The 18,396-nt window shown below is 37.5% G+C and overlaps 4 protein-coding genes and 1 non-coding gene across 8 annotated transcripts; 3 read left to right on the forward strand and 2 right to left on the reverse strand.

Annotated features, from left to right (window-relative positions):
* The first annotated feature begins 1,598 nt into the window (after positions 1-1,598).
* On the forward strand, positions 1,599-4,932 carry LOC137748442 (uncharacterized). Its single transcript, XM_068488592.2, has 6 exons — positions 1,599-2,061; positions 2,597-2,695; positions 2,924-3,100; positions 3,478-3,576; positions 3,692-3,937; positions 4,367-4,932. The coding sequence occupies exons 2-6, from the start codon at positions 2,627-2,629 to the stop codon at positions 4,664-4,666; spliced, it is 891 nt and encodes a 296-aa protein (XP_068344693.2). The 5' UTR covers positions 1,599-2,061; positions 2,597-2,626; the 3' UTR covers positions 4,667-4,932.
* LOC137748443 (protein AE7-like 1) lies at positions 4,933-7,652 on the reverse strand. 3 transcript variants are annotated; one of them, XR_015956973.1, is made up of 7 exons: positions 7,471-7,652; positions 7,258-7,361; positions 7,014-7,113; positions 6,189-6,234; positions 5,627-5,731; positions 5,237-5,333; positions 4,933-5,146 (listed from the first exon to the last, which is right to left on the reverse strand). XR_015956973.1 is itself a non-coding variant. In XM_088686343.1 (6 exons), exons 1-5 carry the CDS (start codon positions 7,582-7,584, stop codon positions 5,631-5,633), a joined length of 465 nt encoding a protein of 154 aa, XP_088542469.1. In that variant the 5' UTR covers positions 7,585-7,651; the 3' UTR covers positions 5,335-5,501; positions 5,627-5,630. The 3 variants fall into 3 exon arrangements, 1 of the variants encoding a protein (XP_088542469.1); XR_015956969.1 differs by having other exon boundaries at positions 5,237-5,301; positions 7,471-7,651; XM_088686343.1 differs by lacking the exons at positions 4,933-5,146; positions 5,237-5,333 and adding an exon at positions 5,335-5,501 and having other exon boundaries at positions 7,471-7,651.
* A 602-nt stretch (positions 7,653-8,254) lies between these two features.
* On the reverse strand, positions 8,255-9,617 carry LOC148698712 (uncharacterized). Its single transcript, XM_088677580.1, has 2 exons — positions 8,937-9,617; positions 8,255-8,854 (listed from the first exon to the last, which is right to left on the reverse strand). Exons 1-2 carry the CDS (start codon positions 9,225-9,227, stop codon positions 8,255-8,257), a joined length of 891 nt encoding a protein of 296 aa, XP_088533706.1. The 5' UTR covers positions 9,228-9,617.
* Positions 9,618-10,167: 550 nt separating this feature from the next.
* On the forward strand, positions 10,168-10,241 carry TRNAI-UAU (transfer RNA isoleucine (anticodon UAU)). Its single transcript has one exon. It is a non-coding gene; the product is annotated as a tRNA-Ile (tRNA).
* A 1,187-nt stretch (positions 10,242-11,428) lies between these two features.
* LOC137746699 (vacuolar sorting protein 39) lies at positions 11,429-18,303 on the forward strand. Of its 2 annotated transcripts, none has more exons than XM_068486707.2 (12): positions 11,429-12,009; positions 12,104-12,315; positions 12,544-12,675; positions 12,767-12,910; positions 13,000-13,112; positions 13,818-14,247; positions 14,798-15,127; positions 15,694-15,915; positions 16,421-16,663; positions 16,752-17,204; positions 17,407-17,505; positions 17,767-18,303. In XM_068486707.2, exons 1-12 carry the CDS (start codon positions 11,574-11,576, stop codon positions 17,965-17,967), a joined length of 3,015 nt encoding a protein of 1,004 aa, XP_068342808.2. In that variant the 5' UTR covers positions 11,429-11,573; the 3' UTR covers positions 17,968-18,303. The 2 variants fall into 2 exon arrangements, with proteins under 2 accessions (XP_068342808.2, XP_088542476.1); XM_088686350.1 differs by having other exon boundaries at positions 11,476-12,009; positions 12,749-12,910.
* Positions 18,304-18,396: the final 93 nt, after the last annotated feature.

Genomic DNA, 18,396 nt, shown 5'->3' on the forward strand with positions numbered 1-18,396 from the left:
TTAAAATTAAATACAAACAGTATCTGACAAAAACTAATCGCATGATGATGTACAATGAACGGACACGATTTACGGATCCTCACTAAAAGGATCTGGAGAGGATTCTGTTGGCTCGCATTTATGTGAGTTGAGCATAAAATTTCCTCCAACCAAGGAGACAACTACCAATAACCAAACCTTTTTTTTTTTGGGAAATTATTATTGGCACTCCAAAAATCTCATTTTGCATTTCAAACTTTCTATAATTAGAAAGAAAAATACACTTGTGAGGAGTGTAGAATGAGATTTTTAGAGTGCTATAACATCTCCCTTTTTTGTATACAACGTTATATGAATACTAAGGAGTGAGAGAATAAATTAGTATCGAATTCGCTATTCATGAGATTAAAATTTAAAAAAACTCTCACTTATAGGTGAAGAAAATGATAACCCAAACCTTAATTGTTAATGTGATAAATGATATGAAAATACAGTTTTAGATGAAATTTAAATAATTAAAGGAAATTGTTATTGGCACTCAAAATTTCTCATTCTACACTCCAAACTTTCTATATTTAGAAATAAAAATACACTTGTGAGGAATGTAGAATGAGAATTTTGGAGTGCCAATAACACTTTTCTAATTAAAATATTGCAACAATATTTTGGATCACATATTTTAAAATGGTCATTTTAGTCTTTAGGTACATGAATAAATATTTGTATCCACCACCTCCTTTCCTCATTTCAGTCGTGCAATACCAACATGAGTCCATGAAATTTTATTATAATATTTTCTGGCAGATACCCCTATTTTTTCTTTTCTGATAGAGAAAAAACTCTATTCACATAGTGAAATCACGAAAACAATAATTTCTTGTACAGCCAAAGAAATAAGCAGTCCGAGCAAAACTCGGAAATATAATACTCTCAAATATGACTATAAAAAACAATTAGGCCATGATGAGCAAAAACATCTGCAATAAAAATTTACTAACGAAATGTATGGTTCTACCTGATCCTCGTTAACTATGAATCCAACCAACTGATGCCACCAATGATGAAAAGAAGGTTTCAGAGGACACCACAAAAACCTTGAACCTCTGATCCTTTGCAAGATCATGTATAATTTTTTTAGAAATGATAACCCTGCTCTATTATTCTCTTCTGACGTACATTTTTTATTAATGACCGTCGAATTAAATAAGTCAAACGAAAATAACGATCATAATTAAATAAAGAGAAAATAAACGTGGTAACGTTCACAAGAGAGTGAGGATCCTCGCTGATTCCTTTTTGTGAGGATTCTAGGAATCTTTCAATCACATCCGTTCATCGTATATTGTGCGACCAATTTTTGTCAAGTACTATTTATATTCAATTTTAAGTAAAAAAATTACAATATTTCTGATCGCACGATGAATTCAATTTTGAGTAAAAAGATTTATAATAATTTTTTATTGTACAATGTACGATAAACGAATATTATTGAAGAATTTCCAGAATCTTCGTAAAAAGCATCTGGGAGGTTCCTCTTGGTTCACAGGATAATAAATGAACATATAATAAGAAATTAATAAATAAATAAATATATGAAAAAACTAAAAACAGAGAGGAAAATAGAAAAGAGAAGCGAACGGTGGAAGATGCAAGGGCGGTTGGCAGTGCCCAGTCCCCACTTTGATGAAGTCAGTCGCAGTCGCCGATCTTGACATCCAAAAAGTGGCCAACTTTGGTGTCCTCGACTCTCTCGACTCTCACACATCACCACACCAGTTCCTTCCCAGAATTATATAAATCCCAACCATTAATCCCTTCACAATTTCAATCCCCTTCCCCTTTCCATTGCTCTCAATCCTCCTCTCGTTCGGTAAATCCCGGTAAATGCCACCCCCTAAAACGTCAAGAATCAACATCATCTAACCAAACGCATTCTCTCTCTCTCTCTCTCTCTCTCTCTCTAGAACATTTTTAATTGCCGTAAAAGTCTAAGCACAAAGCTACCTATTGCTTCCCCCTCCCCCAAAGGGATCTCTCATTTTACTCTCTCTCTCTCTCTCTCTCTCTCTGATCAACCCAAAGGTACGTGCAAAGCTATTCGTTTCCTTCTGTTCCCAACAATAAAGATGAGATTTTTAAGCTGCTTTTGTAAATTACACAGCTGCCCAAGACTTGCCCAGTTTGCTATTTTTGTATTTTATCATGTTTTGTGATTTTTTAGTGGATCTGTCACTCCCAAATGATTATCCAATGATTGTAGCTACACCCCTTTTGTCCATTTCTCCAAATGGATCTTGTATGATTTTACCTGATTGTGTTAGAAATAATTAGTTTTTGGTGAAAGATTGTGTTGGAAATTAGTGTGATCGTTTTTACCTTGAGGGAGTTGACCAAATGTGAAACTAGCTGCTGTGGTTAAATATTTGGTGAATTTTAGATTGAACTTGAAGGTCATGTAATTTAATTTCCCATGTAATTTTCAATGCTTTTGATTTTTTACTTGGAAGAAGTGGGTGAATTTTTCTTTCTTCAGTTGTTGTATAATTGTATTTGAAAGAGGAATGTTTTAAACTATATTATTTTTTAACTTTTTATTTACCATTGTTATTTACTGTAGGTTGAAAAGTGAAGTAAATTGGTGAGCAACATGTATCTTCTGAGAAGGCAATCTCAAAAACCAACCCCTGAGGATGATTCTGCACAAAAAGATGCAAAGGTAACAAATTTAGTTACTTTTGTAGTTTGTAGTAATATCAAAAGTGCACAACTGGCAATCCAAAGGTGTTGTGTATCTCAAGTAAATCGGTCTGCCTCTCCGGCGTACGCATGATCATAATTGTTAAGTCAGCCAAAAATACTAAAGCTTACCTTCCAATTTTGATGGAAAAACAAAGCAGTGTGCAGTATAGAAATCTGACGTTGAATGACACGAATGTACATTCAGGTCAAAGAACTCAGGGCAGCACTTGGCCCCCTGTCTGGACGCAATTTGAAGTACTGCACCGATGGATGCCTTCGGAGATATTTGGAAGCTCGGAGCTGGAATCTTGAGAAGGCGAAGAAAATGGTTGAAGAGACACTGAAGTGGAGGGCAATTTATAAGCCTGAAGAAACCCGTTGGGTAAGTTGGATGAACTTTTATGATATTCACAAACTAGAAATAGATATATTTGTAGACTGTTTGTTTCTCTTAATATGTTGGTAATTCTGCTTGAGCATAAACTGATCAACTTTTGAGTTTGTATATTTTGTTTTCATCAAATTATATGGCAGAATCAAAACTTAATATGGACTCAGATGGTGTTCTCCAACCACATTGCTCGTGAATTGCGTTCATTTAATTCATTTGCATCATCTGCAGCTTACTTCTGTGCATTGCATGGGCTATCGCCCGTCATAGTTATTGATGATTAATTCTAGTTCACTAGGAAAATTTTCAATTCACTATTTGGGTTTGATTTAAGTTTGTACTTACCACTGAAACATGTCATTGTTCAGCATGAAATAGCGCATGAAGGTGAGACTGGCAAAGTATTTAGAGCTAAGTTCCATGATCGACTTGGGAGGAGCGTGCTTATAATGAGGCCAGCACAGCAGGTCCGTAGTAGGCTATCCTCCCCACCCCCTAAAACATGGTTACACTTTCAGTAAGCTTATAGTTAGTAGATTTAACTCATTCTCTTTCTTTTTCGTTTTTTATTTGTTCTTTCAGAACACAAACTCGCCCGAAGATAATATCCGCCATTTAGTCTATCTTATAGAAAATGGTATCCTCAACCTTCCCGACGGTCAAGAACAGATGTCATGGTTGGTTGACTTCACTGGATTCTCAATCAACACCAATGTCAGTGTCAAGACAGCCCGGGATATTATTAACATTCTACAGAACCATTACCCCGAGAGGCTTGCGGTTGCATTTCTATATAACCCACCAAGAATTTTTCAGGCATTCTGGAAGGTATGAACTTTTCATGGCAATTTTTTATGTTATTGACACGGATATTCCCACACCATACTTCAACTGAATTTGAAGCATCAATATTTCAACTTTTTTGTTTTTTTTTTCAGAATGTAAAAGTTTGGTTAATAGAACTTCAACTGGAAGGCAATTTAGTGAGGGTTCATTGGGATTATTGTAGTATCCTTCATTTTCATTTTTTATCCTACCATTATAAATATAATGTAAGTGAACGCAAACTATAACCAATGCCAGATCATATCAAAAATGAAGTTTTTGGGTTTACGTCGAGGAGTTTAGCTAGTTGGCCGGCATCTGGCATTGGTTATAGTTTGCGTTCACTTACATTATATTTAGTGGTACAACATTTGTAGCTTAGCAACTATATCTGTCATTTGATGATCTTCCTGCTGCCTTTCACTTCCGTAGGCTGTCAAATACTTCCTGGATGCCAAGACCTCTCAGAAGGTGAAGTTTGTATACCCGAAAGGTAAAGAAAGTGTGGAGCTCATGAAGACATTCTTTGATGCTGAAAATCTTCCGAGCGAGTTTGGGGGACAAGCCACCCTAAAGTATGACCACGAGGAGTTTTCACGAATGATGGCGGAGGATGATGTGAAAACTGCCAAGTTCTGGGGATTTGATGAGAAGCCTTTCCATATAACAAATGGGCATTCTGGAGCAGAGGTGGCACCGCAGCCTCTCCCCGTTGCACCCGTGGCTAGCTGATTACCCTGGCCGGCCCAGCGGAGTATAGTAAGAATTTAAAAGTTATACAATGTGTACTACAAGCTGTCTTTAGTTTTGAATTCGGAACGAGGACCGAGAGGGTTCGTGGTTCAGTTCCTCGCTGCAGGTTAATAAGCATTTGTACTACTGTACTTGACTGCTAACTACGGGGGAGATCGATAACCTCAGTTGTTTTCCTGACGTTCTCTATTTAAACGTACAGTGTGATGTTTTTCTATCTTTTTAATGGGTTTTTATTCTCTTGATTTAAGAACTTCATATACCATTCCAATTGCTGCAATATTTCACATCCGTCACGAGGCAAAGTTCACTTGTCGATGGTATGCCAGTGCCTTGAAATGTGACTTGCCAGATATCAACGTGGCAACGTTGACATTGAATGAGCAGGTCGTAAAAGTCTAATTCAAATGGTTAAGAGCATTTATTTTCACGCCCGAAGTCTTGTTCGCTTCCCACTCCCTGATACCCAAAAAGGAAAACAAGCACATTGACTCAGCCATTCATTTCCGTCTTCAATATAAAAGGAATCCGAAACCACGAAAAACTAACCATTCGCCTAAGAGGCTCTACTTTCTGATTGCCCCGAGTATGAACCACGATGCAAGGCAAGAGCTCTGAAGGAAAACAAACAAGTCAAGACCTACAACTGACGAAACTTTGAAACGCATTAGATATTATTACACAAATCCAAACACAGCCTACAGACAAGGTACATAGCTTACGAGATGAGTCACCAAATAATGCAACTTCTGGTTTACTATATTACATGATAGCTTTGCAGCTGAATTTCACGTAAACATAACAAAGCCACTGACTGCAAAGCAACTCCATTTGATAAGAGACAAACATGCCGAGTAATATTACAACAAAGCATGTTCTTATAGCATATGTATTACTGAGGTTTCTTCTGTACAGTGGGTTTTGAGCTATGAAGTTTACTTGGTCAGAGTTCGTTGGAATACAGGCACTCGTCCACAAGTTGGCGAAGGTTGGGGTTCTCCAAGGCAGCAGCAACTCTTTCTTTATCATTCAACTGCTTGTTAACTAGGAAAATGGAAAGAAACAAACCTTAAATCTCACATGTCAAAAATGCAATGAAGAAAAGTTACTTCTCGCACGCTGGAAATTCACAAACTACGGTTGATGCATTCTTGATACTTGACATGTTACCAGCCAAGATAGGTGTCACTGATGGATCATGTGTATCTGAGCAAATACATCTCGAGGCACCAAAAACTGGTTTGGTAAGTGGTAACATTTATCTCAAAACTACTTAGAGATATAACCGAATCTTTTCTTTTCCAGCCTAAAGACATTAAGCGAAATAAGTGGGTTGAATACCAATCTAACAACCATTGGTCCAACAATTCCCTAGGCACAGTACAAAGTTACAATCATTCCAACAATTCCTTAGGTACTTCACAACAGCCGTTTCCAGAAGACAATATTGTGATAAGATTTCTTAGTCATTACTTGATTCGAACAGGGAAAACCAGATTACCTGATTCTTCATCTGCATGAGATCCTGGAGATACTTTAATATCAACCTGTTGTAATGCATCATCAAACATATGGTTAAGCAAATAGCTAAACAATTACAATATGGAAAGATAACCGCCCGATCAAGTCTTGTACAATGTGATTTCTCATTACCATTTCAGACTTATTTCTCAACATACACCAATTGCTCAAAGAAAAATCTTGATTTGTAATTGCTTCTAGGTCAAAATACGTGGTCAATTATGTGTTGATAAAGGGATCAAAAGATACTAAAGATCAAATGCAGAAGACTGCTAGCACTAGGGAGAGAGTTGAGCAACTCCAAATGGGGGATAGCTAAGTTGGCGGTCAAAACTCACAAGGGAGTATAATTTGTAAAAACCCTGGGGTAGATTCTCTGTGAAACCCCTCAAAAAATGGAGCGAAAACTATGGGGTCTATGACAAATGAGAGAGACTACGCATAGCTGGAGTAGTGCCGGGAAACCACATTTTCCAATCACATTATATGCCAATTAACACACGATCGTAATCATCCCTTGATTGTAACAAGTACACATCAACCATCGCATTACGCAACTAGCATGATAATTGAACAAGAACTATACAAGAGAAAAAAGAGGAATGATGTGTCTCATCTAGCACCATGAGTGTTTGCACTAACCAGCATCAAATTTTGGTCCTCTTACAACTACCGCCATTGACAGAGTCGTAACTAAAAACCAAAGGACCACAGAATTTTCGCATAACAAAAACAGCACGCGGCGTATAAATTAATCGCTTGATATTCAATGCACCAAAATCTCTAACATAGCAAACTGACGGACCTTGTAATGAGGAGGGAAGCAATGTTTCAGTTTAAGTCTCAGGCACAGACCTATCACTGTTGCCATACTGCAATGCTGAATCGTCGGCGTAAAAGTTATCCTTCAACCAAATTTCATAAAATAAAATAAAAAATAAAGATCAAAACTTTGGTGATTTCTTTAAAAACTCAGAATCCAAATTACCAGGAAAAAGAACAAAAAAAAAAACCAAAATTGAAGCTGAAAATTGAGAAATGATACTCACAGAATACGGCCGAGCTTGTCATCCACAGTGATCGACTCCTCCGAAAGCACGCTGAGCTGCTCTAACGAGTAGGGGTGCTCCGGATCTCTAATATCCCTCACGAAATTTGCAATTTCCAGTCAAAGATCACAAATTTCAGCAAAATTTCACGTAATTAAATAAATAAAAAAAAGGAAAAAATAGAAGGCGGTAAGAGATGGAATGGGAAAGGATATCATAGATATCGAGAGGATCGACGGCGTCGTCGGCGTGGAGATCTTCGGTGCGAGCAACCCTTTCCTTCTTAGCGTGGACCACGGGGTTGGCATTGATCAGACCCAACGTCATCTTCTTCTTCTTCCTTCTCTTTACAAGCTCACACACCAGTCCAAGTCTTTTCTCTACTTCACGATCCACCTTTACCTGCGTGGTCACGAGCTCTAGTTTTTTTTTTTTTTTTTTTTTTTATTAATGAGAATAACTAATGCTAATGCCACGATTATTCATCATTTTCAAAGCCTGAAAAAATCCACAATTATAAATTTAGCTTCCACACTAATAATGGATTTTGAATTCAAGACATCCAGTTCAAGAGTCTGGTCACGAGCTTTAGTTTTTTATTTTTTATTTTTATTTTAAAGAGGACAATCAATCACGAGTTAGACCATCTCCAATGGTTGGGCTAAATGCCAAATTTTTTAGCCCGGAAAATTTAGCTTTTAGCCCAGAAACAACTTTTCTGCTCCAACCGTTCTGGCCTAAAATTTTAGCCCGGGATTATTAAAGAATGAACTTATGCTATTTTTTTTGTTAAATTAATTAATTTTTTTTAAATAAATATGTAGACTATCGTAAATTAATTTTATGAACATTTTAATCTAAAAAAATTTAAATTCCGATAAATATTGAAAAATCACTAATTTTAACATCCACATTAATTTTATGACAAAGGTAACTTAAAAAGCACATGATTAATAAACTTAATTAATAAAGCACATAATTCATACACTACATAAACTTAACAATCATATCCACTATCTTCACTTGGTGATGGACTTCGTTGAAATGTTGGGATATAGGGTTGAGAAGATTCATCATCTTGAAACATACTCCTTGAGGCAGACTTTCGCATAATTTCCTTTTGCTTACCACGTAAGAACTTCTTCCTCTCTGGAGTGTATTGGCTGAGGTCCTTCATCATGAATTCAATTTCAAACCTATTTTCCTCCCTATCCGAGATTTCCTTCATTTGCAAACGCATTCGAGCCGCTTCTTCTTGGCGAGCGCTATGAGTTTCGTTCAATTTTGCCATTCCGGTATCAAAGTGTCCACTCATCAGATCTTGGGACTTCCCTTTTCTCTTTGCTTCCTTTTGCTTATCTCTTCCTGGGGGCCTTGCAAAAGAAGGAGATAGGGTCATTTCATCGACACCTTCAGCAACACCTTCATCTCCGGCATTTGTCTGTGCAGCTTCACGTTGAAATAATCTTCCCCATTGTTGGTCTGCATCGGTTCCCCACCTTGGACAATCCTTGAGGATGTCCCAAGCATGTTGCAACTTAAAAACTTGATTTTTTGGTGTTACTCTTGTCTTGTAAATTTCCATTGCTTTGTCACCCTATGCAAAAAATACATAAAAATAATTAGTTGCAACATAATATTATGTACATGACAAATAAAATATCAAGAACAAAACTCACAATTTCTATGGCGCTCCTCCCACTAGCCATGCCAACCACGACTCTCTCCAAGCTTCCCTTCCATAAAGTGCATGCTTTGTTGATAGTCTTCCACCGATCATAAACACCACCACTATCCCGCCTGCTACCATTGCAGTTTTCTTGAAACTTTGCAATGATTTTATCCCACAAAACCTTCTTATTTTGATTAGTGCCAACTGCACCATCTTCGCTAACAGAAACCCATGCCAAGCATAGAGCAACATCTTCCTCACAAGTCCAATTACGACCTCTAATATGCTCTCTTGCCATGTTGAACAATTTGGAAATGGAAAGAAATGGTAGAAAGATAAATTGGAAGAAATGGTTGAGAAATTTGAGTTTTGTGTGGATGTTTGAACAAATGCATAGGTATTTATAGAGTTTTTGGGTGAATTTTGAGTTAAATAATTTTTTTTAATTATTTTAACCGTTAGATTTAAATTTGGGCCGTTAGATCTTTTTTTTTACCGTTAGATTTGATTATATTTGATCTCAGCCGTTGGATTCAATGTATTTTAAAATAACATATTTTAAAAAATCAAATTTGAATTTGGACCGTTGGATCAACCAACGGTCCTTGAAACACATCCGTTGGATTGCAAAAATAGCCGTTGGACTTCAGCTGGGTGGCCGACAACCCGCTGACAGCGGGGCCCACCCTGTCGGGCTCGGTTTGCAAGCGCTCCGCGTGGGGCGCGTAAGCGAGTGAGCGGGCCGAGACTGGCCTTTGGGCCAGCGAGTCCAGTCGCGCTGGGGGGGAAATCTGGGGGGAATTTGGCCCAATTTTAACATTTGGCATTTAGCCCAATGTTTTAGCATGGGTTGGAGATGGTTTGGGGGGAAAATTTGGCATTTAGCCCATTGTTGGAGATGGTCTTATGATTATCCATTTTTACTAAAAGATGAAAAAACTCATAAAAGTATTTCAACCCCTTCAAAACTATGTTCCACACCAGCAGGATTTCGAATCAAGACTCCCAATTGAAGATCTCTAGTTGGTGAGGTTATTTATTCATTTATTTTTGTACTATTAGCCTATCAGTTACTTTTTTATATAACAAGTAATTAAAAATAAGCCATATGTCCCACTTAGACGTCCTAGGTCAATCGGTTGTCACTTGTATACAAGTAAAACTGAATATTCACGGCGGTGAGAATAATCGAATCCATTTTTGTACATTAATATTATTGCTTGAAAATTAAACATTGTGGTCCCGTAGCTCAGTTGGTTAGAGCGTTGGTCTTATGAGCCGAAGGTCGCGGGTTCGAGCCCCGCCGGGACCATTTTTTGGTCTTTTTCTATTTTTTTACATTCTTTTTTTTTTTGTCTACTATTTTCACACACTTCATTATTTTATGGGAAATATTTTTAAACTTTGGTTCATCCACTCACATGCTATTATTACGTCCACGGATGGATTAGAAGGCACTCACATGCTATTATTACGTCCGATTCCCACTTACACTTATACGAGCCAATTAATCATAACCAACTATTTGCCAAATTTTTAATTATTGAATGTGTGAGTTCAATGAAGAGATAGTGGTTGGTACAAGATTAGTCATAAAATTAATCATCATATACTTTTAATTTAGCAGTCACGAAATACAAAATCACGGGTAAAATTAAAAATTTGGTATTGCAATTTCTTTCTCATGAGAGATGTTGTGGTGTTAGAAATGTATGCTAAGAGAAATCATATTGGAGTTAATTAGGAATAAATATTTACTTTTTACGACTGATTTTCAATTAATTAATTTTTTAAATAATTATCTAACTTTTTGAAATTAAATATTTGCTGGATCAGTAGTATGAACTGTTAAGTAATGATGTGCATAATAAAGGGAAACCAGTTTTCGAACTCACGTTATTTTTGGCAACAAACTTCAAGTTTAGCTTAGCTAAAATGACCTATTTGGGGATTTAGGACTCCATAATTATATGTTCATGTTGGGCTAACGTCAATAAAATATTACATTATTATTTGGAGTGCTTTAAAAAGTTTAAGACCAAATTGAAATCACCCAAAATACTTTGTTATTTTGATAAATAATTTTTGGGCTTATAAATGACGTAATTCTGAGAGTTAAGTAGCGAAATATGAATTTTAAAAAATATAGTAAAGTTTTTATTTTTTATCAAATGATAAATTTTATTATATTAGTCACCGATAGATATTGAACCTATGCCGTGAATGCAAGGACTCAACGTCTTTCCACCACTATGGTAAAAAACCACTTGCAAGAATCTATAGCTCTTTTGGAAGTACTTTTAAAATGACTGAAAACGCTTTTGCTGAAAATATTTTTAAAACCAACCTTTAGTAAAGATGTAAGTAAATATTGGGAAAACACTGAAAGTGGTGCTTCTTACCAAAAGCACTTTCAGTGCTTTTGGAACCCAAATATTATATTTTTCTTAAAGTACTTTTTTTTTTTTTTTTTTTCTTTTTGAAACCTTTTTTTAAAGTACTTTCAATCATTATAAAAGCATATCAAATGAGTCTACGATGAAATAAGTTCCAAAAGCTTAGACAAAGGAAACGGCGTCGTACGACGCGCTCGCTCTTTAATCACCCCAGCCAAAAAGAACCCCGATCAAGGGACAACGACAACATGGTACACAGTGCCTATGATTCCTTCGAGCTCATCAGCAACTGCCCGACGAAGATCGAAGCCATCGAATCGTACGGACCGAAGCTCCTCATCGGCTGCTCCGATGGATCTCTCAAAATCTACGCTCCGGACTCCTCCGGCTCCGACCGCTCTCCGCCGTCCGATTACCACCGTCACAAGCTCCAGAAGGAACAGTACGCGCTGGAGAGGAACGTCGCCGGTTTCTCAAAGAAGCCCTTGGTTTCGATGGAGGTCCTGGAATCGCGAGAGCTCCTCCTTTCCCTCTCGGAGTCGATTGCGTTTCACGGCCTCCCGAACTTGGGCACCATCGCCGTGATCACGAAGGCGAAGGGCGCCAATGTCTACTCGTGGGACGACCGCAGAGGATTCCTCTGCTTCGCGAGGCAGAAGCGGGTCTGTATTTTCCGGCACGACGGTAATTCACATTAGTCATTAATTTCTTATCTTTTTAGGAATTTCAGTTGAAAATGCTCGAATTTTGAAATGATTTGGGAATTGAATGTGTTTAGGGGGACGAGGGTTTGTGGAAGTGAAGGAATTTGGGGCTCCGGATGTGGTGAAGTCGATGTCATGGTGTGGTGAGAATATATGTATAGGGATTAGAAGAGAGTATATGATACTCAATTCTACAAATGGTGCACTGTCAGAGGTGTTTCCATCGGGGAGGATAGCACCGCCATTGGTGGTCTCTCTCCCTTCCGGAGAGCTTCTTCTCGGAAAGGTACTTGCTTTTGTTGTGTCTCCCATTTGGTTTGTGTTTTTCGGAATAAAAGCGCAAAAATTTTAGAGTACATTAATGTATGATTGCTGAATTTAACGGCTGGATGTGCCCGGAAGAATCCAAAGAAATTTAGCGAGTGAAAATGCAATGTATACTGTACATTGATGTATAGTAGAAGGACTCCTAAGAGCAATACTGATTAGTGATTACCATGTTCTCGTGTTTTAGGATAATATTGGGGTTTTTGTGGACCAAAACGGGAAGCTTTGTCAAGAAGGCAGGGTTTGTTGGTCAGATTCCCCGAATGTTGTTGTTGTTCAGAAGCCATATGCAATTGCTCTGTTAACAAGATATGTCGAGGTAGGTTGGCCTCATATTCCTAAAGAAAGAAGTACTTATTTTTGCTTTTAATATTTTACAAGACGCAGGCCAGATTTGCCTTCTTTTGCAGGTACGGTCGCTCCGAGATCCCTATCCATTGATACAGACGGTTGTTCTTAGAAATGCTCGTCGTATTCTACAGAGCAATGATGCTGTAGTTGTTGCATTAGAGAATGCTGTTTATGGTCTCTTCCCTGTTCCTCTTGGTGCTCAGGTATTCCTTATGCTCTATGTGCTAAACTTCTATTGTAGATGCACCATCTTCTTTGGTAAGGAGGTGAGAATTGTATTTTTGCCTTGCAGATTGTACAATTAACAGCATCTGGCGATTTTGACGAAGCATTGGCATTGTGTAAGATGCTTCCTCCAGAAGAAGCAAGTCTCAGAGCTGCGAAGGAGGGGTCAATTCATATGAGGTGAATACTTTCTGCTTTCATTTCTCTTTTTGTTTATATGAATAAACAAATGTATTGGTCTAAAATTGCAATAAAATTGATGTGTTTGTATTTACATCTAACATGCATATGGTAGAAACGGACTTGTATATTAATCACAAATATAAATGGTTACATCAATGTAAGGTTAGATCTTTTCATGTTAAGGAGAGAGTTTTGGGTTTGGAGCTATATAAGTCTGGACTCTGGAGTTGCCAATAGCTGGGCCACATGGCTGGAAAGAAGCATGGAAAGCGATAAAGTTCTGGGTAAAATGTCTTGATTGATACTGAGATTCATGGGTACATCAATATATACAATTACATGCTCGTTGACTTTCGATAAATCAGGAAGTGATTTGGGAAGAGACATTATTGTGATTGCTTGTATATCCCGTCTATCACAGGTTATATATATGGCCTTCCGTCTTATGCACACACTTATATATATATATATATATGTATGTATATGTATACGCAATTTAAAGTTGAAGTACATCAGACAGTGTTTAAGTATGCCATGTAATGCTTAACTAAGGTGAAAGTTTACCAAGCTTTCTTAAAACACTTTTATTTGTGCGAAGCAGTCAGTAGATTTGAATTTATAACCTGGTGCTGCATCGAATTCATTCTTGTTTTATGCCTTTTAAATTTTATATGTTAAAGGAGATTGTGTTATTGTTTACAGATATGCTCATCATCTTTTTGATAATGGGGCCTATGAGGACGCCATGGAGCACTTTTTGGCATCTCAAGTGGATATAACCTATGTTCTTTCTTTGTATCCATCTATTATTCTTCCTAAGACAACTATGGTTGCTGAGCCGGAGAAGCTAATGGATATTTCTGGGGATTCATCATATCTCTCAAGAGGTTCGTCTGGTATATCAGATGATATGGAACACTCTCTGCCATCACTACTGGAATCTGAGGAGAGTGCAGCACTCGAGTCCAAGAAAATGAGCCATAACACTCTTATGGCTCTCATAAAGTTCTTACAGAAAAAAAGATATGGTATAATTGAAAAGGCCACTGCTGAGGGGACAGAAGAGGTTGTTTTAGATGCTGTTGGAGACAATTTTGTGTCCTATGAATCTAGGTTTAAGAAATCAAACAAGGTAAACTAATTATATTTGTTTTATATATGATTCCAATATTTCAGTATGTGATCTGGTATTGATACACAAATTTCTATGGGTTATGAACGTGTGATCAGGATGTTGTGTCACTAAGTGCAGCATTCTAGATTTTGTGAACACAGACATTATGACAGCTTGGTTATGAACTAAGAAATAATCCTTTTTTTTCCTTCTTTTTGGTGAGTAAGACTGTAAGAGATATATATTATTACCATGCTGTTCCTTTATGCTTTTTTAATACGAAAAGTCATAGGCTTTGGTTACTTCATTAAAGTTAGCTTGGCTACGTATGATGCACATGGTTGCCAAAAGCAACTATGCTTTGTTAAATTAGATTAACCTGTTTGCAAACATGCATAACTCAACTGTCAAAAGTTAGTTTTTCTCCGTTAATTCCAATATTTGACCTTGTGTGTGTACATTTGCCTGTCTGGATTTTCACAACGTGAATACATCTTTGTACGTTTATATAGTGCCTATCATTTATTTCATTTGTGATATCAACCTCACATTATCTTTGGTATCTAAGGGGCGTGGTAGCATTCCAGTTACCTCTGGTGCTAGGGAGATGGCAGCGATCCTGGATACAGCACTACTCCAAGCTCTACTTCTTACTGGACAGGCTTCAGTGGCTTTGGAATTACTGAAAGGTCTTAACTACTGCGATGTAAAAATATGCGAGGAGATTCTCCAGAAAAACAATCATTATGCTGCTTTGTTAGAACTTTACAGGTGCAATTCAATGCACCACGAAGCTCTAAAACTCTTGCATCAATTAGTAGAGGATTCCAAATCTAACCAAGTGCAAACTGAACTTATCCAAAAGTTAAAGCCTGAGTCAATTGTCGAATATCTCAAGGTAGGTTTTCTCCATCTGATCGATGACTTTGATCTTGAATCTGCTAGTCATATTTCAGAAATTTGGATATGTTAGTGGTATGAAAGCTTTATATTTCATCAGTAATTGACATTTGGAGTCTGGAACGAGATGGTAGCATTACAGAAATCCTTGGTGTATAATTTAAATGATAAGTAAAAAGCACAAGTTGCCTGACCATTTTCAACTATGAAAGGCGGGCTAATTTTTTTATTTATTTCCACGTTTCCTCTGAGTTTGTTTTGTTCCACTGAACACTACAAATTTTTCAGCATTACTATCATCTTATGTTTTTCCATGTACTTTGTTACTTATACAACTGAAAATTATGATGTAGGGTTCAGTTTCAGAACTAAAGAACTATATTTGAATGTTCCATCCAACAGATGAAGTTTGATGTGTTATAATCGAACATATAACTTTTCATTTTTCATTTGGAGAATAAGTTGTTTTAGGAACTTGAATATTTGCTAAGATTACTTGTTTTATCAGGAACCAAAACATGTGTAAAATACCTTAAAATATTTGACCAATTTTCTTATGTGCAGCCTCTTTGTGGGACTGATCCCATGCTGGTCCTGGAGTATTCAATGCTTGTTCTTGAAAGTTGTCCAACGCAGACAATTGAGCTCTTTTTGAATGGGAATATTCCAGCAGACCTGGTCAACTCTTACTTGAAGCAGCATGCTCCAAATATGCAGGCCACATACTTAGAACTTATGTTTGCAATGGATGAAAATGGAATCTCCGGAAATCTGCAAAATGAAATGGTAAGGATGTACGCATTGTTCACAAATAATAAGACCAATTTATTAGTTGGAATTTTAGGGTCATTTGGAATTGCCGAGAAGCTAAAAAGGTAGATAACTAAGGCTTTACCCACAATCGAGTTCTCGGTCTCACCTAGCGTAAAAGAGAATCGAATCCCTTGAGTTAACCGTTGTAAAGGAATCAGAAATTGAACCTTTGGTGAGATTCGTCCCCACACCCATTCAGTAGTCTACTTCGGTTACAACACTATTTTTCCTCCGATCCGGGGCATAAGATAAGAGCAATCCATAGGACTTCCAATTCCAAAAAGTAGCTATCATTTAAATTAAAAGAGGCAAGCGGATTGGATTTTTTTATTTAGTTATTGCACTAGTGGGCAGGAAAAAAAAAATCTCTGCTGCCAATTTCAGCTACTCTGTTGTAATTTCTGTGAATTGGTGATGCAAGTAGTATGCCGGTATTTACCAGCTAAAACTGCATTCTAATGGATTTAGTGCATGGCAGGTACATATCTATCTATCAGAAGTACTTGACTGGTATGCAGATTTAAGTGCTCAGCAGAAATGGGATGAGCAAACTTACTCCTCAACAAGAAAGAAATTATTGTCTGCTTTAGAGAGTATCTCAGGATATAATCCAGAGGCTTTGTTGAAACGTCTTCCAACGGATGCTTTATTTGAAGAGCGTGCAATTTTGTTGGGAAAAATGAACCAACATGAGCTTGCCTTATCTCTCTATGTTCACAAGGTATTTTCTCTATGTTGGCATCCTATAACCAATACGTTGTATATTATATGGATCCTGTTTGAGTTGATTAAGTTCTTGACTTTTGTAGCTACATGTTCCTGGGCTGGCACTGTCCTATTGTGATCGTGTGTATGAATCCTTAGTTCATCTACCATCTTCAAGATCTTCCGGAAATATATACCTAACTCTATTACAAATTTATCTTAATCCGAGGAAAACAACCAAGAACTTTGAGAAGCGAATTACAAATTTAGTATCACCTCAGAATATCGGTACACCAAAGGTTGGTTCTGCAAATACGGTCAAAAGTAAAGGAGGGCGTGGTGCTAAAAAAATTGCTGCAATAGAGGTGGCACCTGACATAAGAGTCGGTCAAAGTAGCACTGACAGTAGCAAGAGCGATGGAGATGCGGAAGAATCTAGCGAGGAAGGAGGGTCAACAATCATGCTTGATGAGGTCCTTGATTTGTTGAGCCGAAGGTGGGACAGAATAAATGGAGCTCAGGCACTCAAACTTTTGCCAAGGGAAACTAAGCTACAGGTATTCACTATACTAATTCTCAAAGAATATGATTTTATCGACCACAACACAAGGTGTTTGCCAATAGTGGAAAAGAATATTTCTAAATTTTAAATATTAGATTAATGTATTGCTGTTGATGTCTCTTTAATCTGATTTGTTCACGCATGGTTTTCTCCTGATATCGATGCTGAAGTTTTTTGTTATTATTGTTGATCTGCAGCACTTGCTTCCATTTATGGGACCCCTGTTGAGGAAATCCAGTGAAGCGTACAGGAACCTTTCAGTGATCAAGAGTTTGAGACAAAGTGAGAACCTGCAGGTATGCATATATCGTGCTTGGAATCTAAGTTTGGCAACGAGTAGGTGTATTAGGCTTGATCTTGTTGCAGATGATACTGAACCCCTAGTTATATGTTCTAGTTTAGTCTCCATGCCGCATGTCCTTTCGTTCATTTAGTACCATCTCAAAGTGCTCATTTCAAATGCTCTTGATGTGGTTGAGATTCCTCACCCAGTTATTTATGTTCATGATTGTAAACGTAGTTCACTACCCGAACAAATAAATGTTTATCTGAAACAGGTTAAAGATGAACTCTACGAACAAAGGAAGGGTGTGGTGAAGGTCACCAGTGACAGCATGTGCTCCCTTTGCAGGAAGAAAATAGGAACCAGTGTCTTTGCCGTATATCCAAACGGGAAAACATTAGTGCACTTTGTGTGCTTTAGAGACTCTCAAAGTATGAAAACCGTGGGCAGGGGATCGCCGCTATGGAAGATATGAAAATCAAGCATTCATGAGAAACGCTTTCCTCTACGTTCGGTTAGCAAATGCTGTAATTCATGCACGAGCCTCCGCTTCAAGGAAGTGATTTTAACTCTGCACTTTGCCGGGCACTCCAAGCATTCCGGGTTCCACTAGTTAAGTTTTGCTCTAAGTGGCTACCTTGTGCGATGATTGGAGGAGACTTTTTGTAGATTGTGTGAGAGCGGGGTTGTGAGTTTTCGTTGTTGGTTATTTATAGCTTCGTTTGTAAAGATTGTAAAATGCAAAAACTAGTCTTGTTATTGAGTTAACAAAACCCGAGCAGAAATAAGTTACGCCAGTTAGTCATGTTAATTTGCCCGTGGCATTGCATCCGAGGTTGAATTCTCCTCCAGTAATTTAGAATCGTTTAGAATTTAAAAAGTGCAATGAACAAAAACGCAAGAA

Source organism: Pyrus communis, chromosome 2 (assembly GCF_041283825.1).
Source record: "Pyrus communis isolate YQ-2024b chromosome 2, ASM4128382v1, whole genome shotgun sequence".
In the NCBI taxonomy this organism is placed as follows: Eukaryota; Viridiplantae; Streptophyta; class Magnoliopsida; order Rosales; family Rosaceae; genus Pyrus; species Pyrus communis.